General features: G+C 36.0%; 1 protein-coding gene across 4 annotated transcripts in view; it reads right to left on the bottom strand.

Annotated features, from left to right (window-relative positions):
• The window catches only part of DOCK1 (dedicator of cytokinesis 1), a 427,633-nt gene that overhangs the window by 306,255 nt on the left and 107,265 nt on the right, over positions 1–14,113 (bottom strand). For all 4 annotated transcript variants that reach the window (XM_034436445.3, XM_034436446.3, XM_034436447.3 and 1 more), the window contains exons 17-19: positions 4,686–4,789; positions 3,983–4,166; positions 1,541–1,638 (exon numbers count right to left, since the gene is read on the bottom strand). In XM_034436445.3, coding sequence (XP_034292336.2) covers positions 1,541–1,638; positions 3,983–4,166; positions 4,686–4,789 — 386 coding nt within the window. The remainder of the gene's footprint in view (positions 1–1,540; positions 1,639–3,982; positions 4,167–4,685; positions 4,790–14,113) is intronic.

Raw genomic sequence — 14,113 nt, 5'->3', positions numbered from 1 at the left:
CCACAAGGATGTAGATCATATATGCTGCAAATCAGCATACGTAACTACCACATTCTGCATACTTGATATATGTTCTGACTTCATTTTTAAAGAGAAAAAAGTATTCTGGATTAATGACAGCCACGGGCATTCATATCTAATATGTATGATTTCTTACATTCTGTTCCTAATAGTATCTTCTTTACTTGAGCTATTTTTATCATATCAAATGAGGTATTGGCAACATTCCACCAAGGAGTCAATAACTTACGATCTCAATAGCAGGGTTTGCAAGGTGTGAGAATGTGGCACAGTTCAGGGAAGGTATGAGGGGGTGCACAAGAGGTGTGGCCAGGTCAGGGAGGATGTGTATGAGGGACTGACATAAACATAGTGGATTGCAAAAGAATGCATAGGTGTGGGAGACTTGCAACCTTCCCTGTCGGCTTCCCAACTGAAGAAGCGGGCAGAGAAGGTTACAAATGATGATAAGGTGACCGTTGAGTGCTACAATCAGTCGTAAGTGTGAAACAGTTGCCAAGGATCCAGATTGCAATTATGTGATCATTGGGTTGCTGGGACGGCTAAAATTCCGAGGACCAGTCATAGCCACCATTTATTCAGCACCATCATACTTTTAACAAGGTTGCTGAAAGAATGATGATAGGTCGTAAAGTTGCCTGTATGACTGAGTATACATACTTGTAGAATTGTAGAGTTGGAAGAATTGTAGAGACTGGTGTCTCTAGCCCCATGTTCAGTGCAGGAATTCAAATTCAGCATTCCCCATAGATGGCTTATACCTTCTGCTGATGGGGATTTCACCATTTTTCTGTGCAATTAGTTTCACTGTCAAAATGCCTTTATGATTAGGCAATTAACATTCAGTTGTAATCTGGTTTCCTTTATACACACACACACACATACCCACACACACAGCTGGCAAGGAGAGCTCCGTCACTGCAGGAAGCAATGGCTGAGCAGCACAGCATCATCCAATACTGCATTTCCAAAAGCCCACCTCCTCAGTTCACACTTGCAGGGCTCCCCGTATGCATGCCCATGCACAATCCTTACCCTTATCCAGATTCTGCACACTCTTCAGCCTGTTTTCAGTAGTTCATAGTAAACCAAGCTAATTAAATAATCTGTATTGCATTGGATATAAATTTGGCCTAAGAACAGACTTAGGAATGGAAGTTGTTCTTAACCTGGCAACTTGCTGTAACTTAAATCCATGATTTCATGTTTTAAAATTGTGGGATAACAGAAAACAAGTCTATGCAGAGTAAGATGCTTTCATTTCATTCAGTAAAAGTGGACTGGTTGCCAAATGCCCAAAATGCAACCATGGGGTGGGGGAGCATCCATCAGAACTTTGGAACTGGGTCATAATTACTTTTGGGGAAATCCAGCATAAACTTCAAGACCACCTGTAGGAAATTTCATTTTACTAGCAACAAGAAGCAGGATATTTTCATACAATAAAGATAAAAAATGCTGCTCCTTCCATATCAATAATCCTTGCTGATTACCCCCACCAAGCAAAAAGATTTCTTACTTTAACAACTTCACCTCCATCAACTTTCATCAGTTGCCTTAAATTCTGTTGCAGTATATTTGTGTTGGATCGCCACTTCAAAAGCCCCAGTAAGTCCACTAAAAAGGAGGGAGAAAAGTTGGATAATGCATAAAATACAACAGCAGAAAAAGACTGGAACAACTCTTACCAGCTGCTATCTTACATATGTTAATCTGAATCTAATAATGTTTATCGACTGACAAAAAGGGATACAATCTTTTCCCATGCCATCCCACAAATCCACTGCAGAATGTTAAAGGAACTCTCCAAAATACATTTTCAGTATGTTATCATTGGAGAGGATAAGTACTATATGTAGCCCAAGAATTAATAAGTCTAGTTATCAGATTTTAGACATATATAACGCATATATGAATACAGAAATCATCTATATCATCTATATCACCCATCTCTTCTGAAATAGAAAGAAAACATGCAAGCAGGCCATTTCACATGTTGATTCTGAATTCCTGCAATCCAATGTCATACTAATCAAATAAATAAATGAGATACATTTAAATAAAAGCAATTCATAATCTAATGATTTGCTTCCTTTATCCTGTTCCAGAGAAACTAAAAAAGAACTTAAAAACAATTTTAGCACACAATATAAAACATCAAAAATAAAGAAATAATTCTCTAAAATCAATATGATTTTGCCTACCAATAAAAGCATTATCACTATGGAGTTATTATCAGCTTTAGTACACTAAGGGGAACTGCAAAGCTATAATTAGTTAAGATTTGCATTTCCTACAAATCATTCTGGAGATGAAATTAAAAATTTTTTTTAAATTAAATGTCGATATAAATAGCAGATACTATGATCAGTTCCAAAGAAGATGTTCCAATATGAAATTCCTTCCTCCTTCCATTACTTAAGTGTTCAATTTGTCCAGGTAATAACATTGTATATCCATTTCCAAATACTTGTTATATTGAACAACTTAAAACTATTCCCTAATTTATTAAAATGATTTTTAATGATTTCCCCCCAGATTTTCCTGTTTCTATGATGTCATTTCAAGCTTATCAGAGAGGCAACAGGACTCCTTTTACTCCACCTCCTTAATTCATTATCTCTGAAGCAAATGTGTTTTCTATAATGAACCCAACAAGCCAGGAGAAAATAAAATAATGAATAATATTCAAAAAATAATAATGGGGGTGAACTATCACCAAGAAAGAAATCATCAACAGTGACACTAATATGGAGCTGAAAGAAATGCACTATAATATTTGGGACATTTCAGGTGTATAGCATTTCTCCACTATCCTTCCATCTTTATTGATCTATATCACTCCTCAAGAGGCATGTGCCAAGTAGGAATAGAAAACATGATATTTTATCTAACAATTTCCAGTTATGGATACATTAGGATTGAACCCTTCATTTGGAATGTTAATGTGTTCCGAAGGCTGAATTTCCTCAATGGCCAATCTTAGATGACGGGTTTTAGAAAGAGCTGAAAGCTCTGTCTAACATAAATTGTAGACACCCCTCTGTTTTTTTATTTAAAAAAAAAGGGGGGGAGAAACCTCTTTTTGTGCAAGCAGCTGCTGCTTGAACTCTTGCTGAGAGTTATTCTCTAGCTGGGAAGACAGTGCAAGGCCTGTGGAAAGAGTGTGAAACTCGCAGGTTAGAACGGAAATGCCATGAGCTGCATCTCTACTGTGAACTAGAAATTTCCCATCCCTACTGCTTCCTGACAACAAACCACACTTCCAGTCAATTTAACCTAAAATCTGAAAAAAAAATAGATTTAGCCACAGAAATAATAAGTTTTCTAAAGCTATATAAAAGTAAGAGAACTTAGAATTTCTAAGATATTAACTTTTATGATTAATGGCTTCATAATTTTATGGGAAATTACTGATAAATGGTTTAAAGAAAGCATACATATGATCTTCAAAACAAGAAAACTCACATGCGTTTTATAGAGCAAAATATGAATAGTCATTTTTTTTCCTTCTATTTTTCTTATAGATGTGGAGATACCTAAACTCTGGCATCTCTAACACAATGTATTCATATTTGTTTTATTTTGAAGCCACAGATAGCATCTAATCTCCATCATTTCCTCCTTCTGTTCATTGGTATTTGTATTAATTGTGTAGTTCTTCATCAATCCCACCAGCATGACCAATGGCCAGGTATGATGCAAGTCCAAAATTATTAGAAGGGTCATACATTCTCTATTTATTTATTTTTTAATGCTTCAAATAAGGTTCTGTCAAAAAGCATTCCAAAAGGTTGACCAGATTGCATAAAATATGCAACACTTAGTATTTTATTTCTGAATGCCTTCTGTGCCCAAAAATGAAAGGGTGACTCAGAACTGAAATTGTCAGTATTAATCCTTACAACACACAAACTACGCCAAATGACTTTTTTTCCTAGAACTGTATTATCATCCCTACCATTTTGAGTTAGTTTTGTTGAGCAGACAAGAGTAGAGATCTGGAATGAATCTTTACTGATGGTACAGCTTCCAAGATTTTGCATGCCCTTGCCAGCCATGGAGTGACCTTTTTCTTCCAATTCCAGTTTAGTAGAGGGCAAGCTTAAATATGTTGAAAAATCTTCCAGCTTCTTTGCTTCTGCCTGCAATATTATTCCAGAACAAAATATGTATTCATTTTTACAGTACTCACATCTCACTATACTTAAACACTGACACCTTTAAATGTTTATTTCATTTTTAATAGTGTCATAGTTGATTGCACGTCTTCTTCACTGCCTTCACTACCTTGAAAAGTAGATCAAAATGTCACAGACCAATATTAACACTGTTTCAACTCCAGTGGCAAATCACCAACATTATAACATACTAAGTCTGGAGGGAACAAGGAAGAGAAATACTTCACTTACTGAACAGTATGTAGTTTAAACATTCCAAAAACTTTAAATCATAAAAACTTGAATTATTTAATGCGATGTGTGATTTTTACTGAAATACCTATATTTTTTCACTTTTGCTATTTCTTCTAATACATGGATCTGATGAGGTAACAAAATTTAATCACATGTGCAAAATTATTCTTCTATATTACTTTGAACCAAAAAAAAACCCCTTAAACTGTTGGCTCCTCAAAGTGCTATAGCATATACTTAAGATAATACCTTGTATACTATAAGATCATGTTCTCCATCTCGTAGAGTTGTTCCATCATATCGCATTAATTTAACAAATGCCAGAGCAAATATTTTCTCAGATTTATCTTTGGCTGTTCAAAAGAAAACAAATGAGTATACTGTAAAACAACTAATAAAGATGAATATAGCGCTGGTAAAATACAAGATGTATATGTTAATGAAGATTTAAAAATTATTAGGTGCTTTGTATCAAAAAAAGACATCTGAAATGTAGGCTGAAATGAAAGAGAGAGAAAATGAAAAAGATTGTGAGATTCAGTTTATAGTGCAAGTCAGTCATAAAAATACATCAAACTCTCTCTGTATTGTGTGTGTGTGTGTTTGTTTGTGTATGCATACAAACACACATACAGAGAGAGACAGAGAGATTGGTATGTAAAACTTTGAGAATTCTTTTGAATATTCAATCTTTCTGCGTATAATGATCTAAAATGGTATCTGTTCTCCACACAAATCATAAAACTAGAAAAAGAGAACCCATTTAAGCAAATGAGTCAAAATATTATTTATTTATTTATTGAGGAAAATATCCCAAAGCTAACAACAATGTTCAGATCCTGCTGTACAAGGAGGCATTCCCAGGAGGAATAAACAAAGAACATGGCACATGGATTCCAGGAGTATTTATTCCCATCTGAGCCACTCAAGTTATCCCATCTGCCTAGTGAAGTACACAGGCACTTACAGTATATTGGACAGCAGCAATACGGCAAGATACTAGAAGTGGATTACCAGTTTAAGGAAAAGAGCAAAGCATCAGTTTGTACTGAGCAAGAAAAGGCAATAGTAAACCATTTCTGTATTTTTACCAACAAAAATACTACATGTATAGAAAATATAAAATGATTGAAGATATAGTGCTGGATTGATGGGCCTCTCAGATTGAATTGCAGTCAACTTTCTACCGAAGAACGAAGGATCTTTTAGAGTGCTAATGATATTTATGAGATAGCTTGATTGAAGCCTTTGGGAAGATCCACACCTGCAGGCAGAATTACAGTGGGAAGTTGGAATGTAAAAACATGAACACAGTAAAGTTCAGCACTGTGAAAGATGAAGGAATCAACTATACATTGATATATTCAGTATCAGCAAATTTGTTGGACTAGAATTGGATCCTTTTGGTCAGAAGATGACATACTGCTTACTATTCAGGACATGAATAACAAAGAAAGAAAAGGATTGCTTTTATAGTTATGTAGTAAGAGTAATACTTGAATACAATACAATCAATGATTGAATAATATCATATAGACTGTGTGGACAACTGTTCAATGTAACAATGATCTAAGATAAAACATTGATCCAGGGAAAAAAACAAACCTGATGGATTTGATAATCCAATTTGAAATTGATAGAATATGCATGATGTGTTATCCAAGACTGGAATGCCAACATTGGAAATGTAAAGGAGAAAATGTTTTGGGATTAGATGATTTAGGAATTGAAATGAAGAAGGCAAGCTTATCAAATTCTGAAAATTCAGTTATTTCTTCAAAGCTAACACTTTAGTCATACATCTAAAATGGTGACTATATACATGGACATCATTGGATGCAATACATAGAAATCAAATTGACTTCATTATTGCCAAAAAGAGGTGAAGGAACTCAGTTATAACATCAAAGGCATGGCCAAGAGGGGCTAAGGAAAAGATCACAGACTGTTCAATTGCAAATTTCATCTTAAGCTAAAGAACAAGATGAAAGCCAACCAGTCTACAATATGATACTCAGCATATATTTACTTTTTTTCAAAGAGAATATAAAAATTGCTTAAAAGTCTGGAACCTCACTGAGAACTAGAACCAGAGGAACTGTGCAAACAGAGTAAATAACTTGTTAAGAATGATTATGAAAAGGGACTGCCAAAGATGAAGAAACAAAGAAAGCTCATTGGAAACTTCCAGGTGAGAAATGGTGAGCTAGCAGGTCCCCAAATGAGCCAATTGAGCCAAATGAAAAGTATTGGGCAGTGAAGAGGTGGGGGAAGGCTTGCCTTTTGTCAGCATTGGGACAACATGACACAAAATGGTATAACATTTTAAATATCCAGGAGATATTTGAAGAATGGGGACAGAAATCAGCAGCTATCAAGTCAGCAATGAGGTTTGTTTGTATGGATAGACTATTTCCAAAAGATGTCAAAGAGGAAATGACAGATGAGGAAAAAATAGCCTGGCAGATCTACAGGATTAAAAAAGCCTGATACTCATCTGATACAAAAATATTAGAAAATAAATTGTTGAAATATTGAAAAAATTTGAAAAATTGTAGATTCTAAGAGATGACATTTAAAGCATAAATTCACTTTTAGTGATAAGCCAATAGAATGACCTGGATAATGACTCCTTACTGCATTTATAAAAATGGTTTGCTAAAGCATTGGAGTTGCTTTTGAGATGGGGGGAAAAAAACTGAAGAGAAAGCAAGTCCTATGACAACAATTGAATGAATTAAAGATCAAGATTATTAGAAACTGAAAAACAAGTTGGCTTGCATGACTATGGTTAACATACAGTAAAACATGTTTCTATAAACTTTTGGTTACTTTTTATGAATTTTTGCTGAAATCAGGACTAAATATTATGTATGATTCTGGGTTTGTGTATGGATAAGGACTGCGTTATAAAAAGAAGAGATATTTTCATGTAATCTTATAGAGGTGAAGAATCACATTTGTACTTGTGATGAAGATCAGAAGTCACTTCTTTAAAGATTCCTTTTCATTTTTTCTTATTTTTCTCTTTTTTCTTTTCTTGTACTTTTTATTCTTTCTTTTTCTTTTATTAACTTAAGTTTATATTAACTTTTATTATTTCTTTTAAAAAAAGGTTTCAAATAAAAATATTTTAAAAAATAGAAATCAAACTAGATGTCAGAACAAATTGTGAAAATTGCCAAGAGAAGCCAGAGACAAAAAAGATAAATATCTCAAGAAGAAACTTATAAAAGATTTCAAAGAACTGTTAGAAAAAATAAAAAGCAGTATTACAACTACATATATAATATATAAAGATAGTAACTAACTCAAAGATCAAAGATGGAAAGAATATACTGAAGTTCTGTATAGCAAAGATGACAGCATCCAAAGAAGAATCAGTAACTGTTCTAGCTGAGCTACACCAGCAAAACTGGAGAATGACAGAGTGGATAATAGACTGGAAGATTTTAGTCTACATTCTAATATCAAAAAAAAAAAGAACATAGTGAGCAAATTATCATATAATATCCTTAATTTCACATGCTAGTAAAAAAAGGTTTAGGATCATCCAACACAGATTAGAGTTTACCTAGAAAAAGAGATGCCAGATATTCAAGCGGGCTTTAGAAAAGGCCGAGGAATACATGATATTATTTCATATGCATGCTGGGTAATTGAGAAAGCAAAAGAATACCAAAAAGAAATCAGAATGTGCTTCATAGATACAGAAAGGCCATTATTATAATGATCATGTCAAGATGTGGAATGTGCTTAGAAAAATGAGAATCTCAGAAACTCTTGTCCTCATGCAAAATCTTTATTCAGGTCATGAAACCCTTATGGGTACAATATGGTGCAAAAAAGAAGGGGGTGAGAAAGGGAGAGACTGTCTTGGCAAAGGAACGAGACAAAACTCTATCTCCTTACTTACTCAACCTATATGATAAAATATAGCACGAGTTAGATATAACAAAGCTGGCTATCTTACTGCAGACATTCCAATCTGCTGTGGCATGAAACAGGGATGCAATTTAGCTCCTCTACGGTTTAATATTTAAATAAATTTAGGTATGGCTTTTACAAAAAAAAAGAATTTAAGGTCTGTGCCACTTAAGGAAATGGAACAGGAACAGACACTTGGCAATGCTTTGTATGCCAACGATGCAGCAATTCTCTCACACAGGTTGGAAAAGTTTGCAGGCAGTAACAGAATTCTGCAAGAAGGAAGGTGTTAGTATTAATTACACCAAACTAAAATTATGGGAAGACCTAGCTGCCATAAATTCCATGATGAATAGAAGCTCATAAAATAGAACAATTTCTACTTTTAAATATCTTGGGAGTAATTTTTCAAGCCTCTGGAATTTGGCAGGAACAATCTAGAATTCTCTTTGCCAAAGCCAATAATGGTGCCAAGATAATCTTGGTCTTTTTTCACTCTAGGGGAGGTAGAGGCATACCTGCTGGCTTAAAACAAAATCTACATCCCATATGCTGTCTGGCCAATAGAGATGCACCTACAATTATCTGAAGCCCTCGGACCAAGCCCTTGGATCGATCCATCTTTTGCAAGCACTTTTCTAGATTCCATATTATCTGCCAAATGTTATAATTCACATGGAAACAAAATGATCCCACTGGAAATGAGACTCCATGTTTGCCTACTCTCTCATTCTATTATTATTTTCTTCTTCTCAGAATGAAAAGTAAAAATCATAGCTGACTTGTGTTATTGCAGCCTTTCTATCCACTCTTTGAGACCGCTAGGCCTACAGAAAAACGAAAGCAGAAATTTGTCAAAGAAACTTCCATATTAGATGTCAGACAGACTAGAGCACTGCAATTAGCAAGAGTGGGTTCCTTTCTGGAAATTTTTTAGATCTGCAAACTATTTGTTCAAACTAAATTATTCAAATTGTAGAGCCTTTGGGGAGGGGGTTCTGATTGCAATGTTCCCTCTAATTTCTAATGTGCCATCTGTGGAAAGAAAATGTTTGGGGCAGCTTTTTTCAAATCAAGTACAAATTTGGATGCCACAAGTATATGAGTAAATTGCAAATACAGGTAAAAACAACATGAAAAAATATTTACATATTTATTGCCTAAAACATAGAAACTAGAAAATATAACTGTATGCCACATACGTACTTGAAAAGTTATGCTTTCGAATTATATTCTTGGAAGCATTTTTCAGAAGTGAGTTGCCAGTTCCTTCTTCCTACGACTGAGAAAAGAGAAAAAAGCTGCCTTTTGCAATTGACTGATAGTAATTTTGTCAATGGTAAGCACCAAATGTTCTTGGATTGCACCAAAGGCGCTTATTACTACTGATACTTTCTTTGCTTTCCTTTGTCACAGTCATTCTACTTCTATTTCAAACCATTGTATTTTGTGATTTTCTCCAGCCCCTTTCTCTTCTATTCTGATGTCTCCAGCTACTGCCATGTCTACTATGCATACTTTTGTATCTTTATCATCAGCAATTGTTAAATATGGAGTATTATGCAGCGGGTACTATTCTGTTTCAATTCAAATGTCCCAGAGCACTTTAACTTCTTCATATTCCATTACCTTGTCTACTTTGTGATGCTATTAATTCTTGCTTGCAGGCAAATGATGTTTCTTGCACATATTCTCATGCACCATTGGTGCTACTTTGTTATGCCATTGTTTGTAGTCTGTGCAATCTTCTTTGGACAGCTAACTAAATAGTCCACTGTTTTTTCAGCTTCTTTGCAGAGGTGGGCATCTGTACCTATCTTCTCAATTCTGGCTTTATATGCACTTCTTAATGCTTGGTCTTGTGCAGCCAGAATTACCCTCTTAAGTTTCTTTCTTCAAATTTCCTGCTCTTAGCCATTGCCAGATCTTGTTATCTGCTTTGCCTCCTGGCTCTTTTATGTACTGGCCATGTTATACCTTGCCCTGCCATATATAAGGCTAAGTAAGCCTTCATGAAGTTCTAGCTTCAGTACATCTTCTTCACTGTCCTTCAGATATTCTTCCAATGCCCTTTTTCTTCTTCAACTGTCTGACATACTTGCAACATTCCAGGTCCACCTATGTTCCTTGGTAAGCAGAGATTGGAACGGCCCAGGGTTAATTGCCTTGACGGTATTTCTTCAACTAAATTTGGACTTTACAATATTCTTCACTCTCATAATGTATTCGCTTCTAACTTTCTTCTTGAATTGAGTTGAACTTGATGTTATTTAGCTACTGTGAATTAATGATATTCACATACCGAAAAATCCAGGCAATAATCCTTCAAAGGGTTAATTGCAGTAACAGACTTTATCAGTTCCTTGAAATAATTGCCAGGCCGGAAGCTTCCAACTGCAAGGTTGTAAATTAAGTTCTGGCAAGCAGTCTCTGAGGCATGAACCATGATGAGCAAATCTTCTGAAAGAAATCCAAACGGTTGTCGCCGGCAACCATCCCTCCCCTTTCCTTCTATTTATTCCCCAGGCCAGGGAGGGGCCATTCAGCATCCATATGTGCCTTTCTTCCCGAGTCGGGTCCTTGGCCTCAGTTGTTCTCCTCTCCTAACAGCTCTGTGCATGCGCACATCTGGAACAGGCCCCAGCTGTTCTTCCTCCCCACTTATCTCCGCCTCCGAAGGCAGCTGGGAAATGTCGGACTGCCCTGGCTCTTTCTCTGCTTCCAACACAGAGTATCCATCAAAGTCTTCCCCAGACTCCAGGACTGGGCCAAGTTCTTCCTCCCCAACCTCCTCATCATCTGAGTCTGCCACCAGCTTTGCTGGCGGCTGGCAGGCCACAACACAGATAGAAAAAGTATTGCTATTTTTGAATTTTAGCGTTTAAGAAGACTCGAGAATACCATGGACAGCCAAGGAAAGAAACAAATAAACCAACCCACAGTTCTCATTTGAGGTATAAATGACCAGGTTCAATTTATCTTACTTCAGACAAATTATGTGAAGATCTAGCTGTGGAGAAAGTTCTAATGATGGAAAAGGTGGAATGAAAAGAAGATGACCAAGCACAAATTGAATAGACAGTTACAGTGACAATGAATGTACCATTGGAAGACCTGAAGGATCAGGTTAGGGATATTTCTTCATGGAAAAAAAATGATCTATGTGGTCAATAGGATTGACACCAACTTGATGGCATCTTGTCTGTCTGTCTGTCTGTCTGTCTGTCTGTCTGTCTGTCTGTCTATCTATCTATCTATCTATCTATCTATCTATCTATCAACAAATATATACAGTTAGTAATACAAAAAGTCACCAAACAACTTCTACAAACCAAAGCTATTGATAGAAATTTTGTGATCATTTTGGAAGGGTTTTTTTGGCACTGATCATATAAAAGGAGACCGTGAACCTTATGATCATAAGAAAAGGTACATTTTTCTAGCAGTAGAAGATCTGTTCCCCATTGAATGTATACTGGGCGTTTTAACAGTACGTATGATACATATTCAAGATACATATTAGAGCATACAAATAAGTATGCTTTTATAAGGGAAGTGATATCTCCGCTCACCATCACACTAATGGGTACCAATCAGGCTAGGGAGAAAAGTCTTATGTGTGGAATATATAAAATGCTTTAAAAAAGATATAGGAATAATTCAGGTGGAGGAGAAAATTCTACTATAGTAGAGATGGGAATCTCCGGCTTTATTAGTTTACATGAGTTGGACCCAAATTGTAGGCATAAATTCATCTGAGGTTTTATCAAGGCCAAGACTGGATAGTGCTGGAACCAAAAAGAGATAACATCCAGATATATTTATCTGGATGTTGAATACTATTAAAATAATACATATATTCATATGTGTGAAAGCATTATATAAATGCTATTAAAGTCAACATGACTTTACTTTTGACCACATATTGTGCTTCAAAATACAAAAGGTCAAAATTCTACTGCTTATTTGCACACACTGAAAATATACACAAAATCTACCTTCCACTGAAGTGCCTATGCTGAAAGCTTGTATATCTTAACAGGCCCTGATTATAATTCTAAGAGGCTGCAAACATGCAAGGCCTAGACCATAGTCATCCAACATGCATAATTACCCAGAAAACTGAGAAACAGATATTAATAGTCCTTTACTTTTGCCTCAAAGGCATCTTGCTTCAGGCACAGTCACACAAGCTACTCATGAGATCACTTAAAAGCTTTGGCCAGAGCAGTGAGTTAAGTCAAAAACCTTATTAATGACAATAAGAATAAGAGATGGATGAAGAAAAAGAAATGTCCAGGCTCCATTGGCCCTACTGGCAACTGACTATGAGCTGAAGTCTTTACTTGTTGTTAGTAATTCCCATTCCAAAATCTGAATTGGTAGGAACATGGCATTTCATGTACCTTTTAGGTACTAATCTCTTGCTATTAATTATTCTAGCATCACAGTTTGATCAATAATAAACTATAATATTAATAGCCAGGGACTTTTATATCCTCATGAAAAAATCCTTTCAGAGCGCATACATGAACAAAAATGTTGACATCCTGTATAATTTCCTGATAATTCCACCAGAAATAATCATTTCAAAACAGTGATTCTTTTACCTTAAGGAACTATTCATGTTCATATTAAAATAACAGAATTGTATGGTAATAAATCACACGTTAGTTATTTATCAAGCAATAAATAATGTTGATAAAGTTGCCCTCTCACAATCTTGTTAATTAAAGAGCATGCAATTCATAATGATAATAAACAGTAAACTGTGATAATTTGCATGCAGATCAGGAGTGCCACAGCTATTTTACAGAAGCCTAAACCTTTCTGCAGTTGCTTCTCCAGTCCATTATTTCCAAACCTCTTCTGTCTTGTCAAGGTAGCCTACAGAGACTTGCAATAATTCTCTTTAGAACACAGCAGACTCACAGGAAATCATATAGGGTGTCAAACTTGTCTACTGCAGTTATATGCATTCATATATAGTTATCAATGGCAAATAGGGCTGGAATTTCCAATACTAAGTTGTGTAATAATAAAGTATGACATCACATGACTGTACTGCTTAGTGATTACAATCTTAACATTGCTGTTGTTAAGCAAGTCATTAAGCCAGTCATTAACCAAGAACCTCTTCCTAACTTCCTGCTAGCTTCCTATAAGCAAAATAAATAGGAAACCAACAGGAAGTCACAACTCCTGGGCAACTCACAAGAAGCCTGCTAGATTGTCCACGTGACAGCAACCATGCAGCAATAGCACAGCTGTGCTGGGTTGGGCTGCTGCCAGGGTGGGAGATGCACAAGCAACTTCTGTGGCACCATCCAAGCACAGTTGGATCAAGGGTGGCTGCTGCCAGGGTAGAAGCATGTGCCCTGTGCCCCAAATGACCTGCATCTCCTTCTTCCTCCCACCTGACGAGACACACCCAGGCTGGGCATTTGCAAGGAAAGTGCAAAGGAGACAGCATAGCACACAATGACAAATGTAGTGAAGCTCAAGGTGGCAGGGACAGCAGAATACACAGCAGCCAAAAGGGCAGAGATAGGGAGAAATAGGTGGGGGAACTGAAGTGCACCCTGCAATCATAAATGTGGATAGGTTGCCCAATGCCTGAATTTTGATCTTCTGACAGCCAAGGTACTGCAATGGCTGTAAATTCAAGAAGTGAATGTAAGTACCATTCATTCAGCACTAGCATAACCTCAAACAATCACTGAACAAGTGGTTGTTAAGCAAGGACTATC

This window comes from Pantherophis guttatus, chromosome 6 (assembly GCF_059756535.1).
Source record: "Pantherophis guttatus breed Tessera chromosome 6, ASM5975653v1, whole genome shotgun sequence".
Classification (NCBI taxonomy): Eukaryota; Metazoa; Chordata; class Lepidosauria; order Squamata; family Colubridae; genus Pantherophis; species Pantherophis guttatus.
Note: the sequence above shows the minus strand (reverse complement) of the source record. Positions and strands in the feature narration are given on the sequence as shown.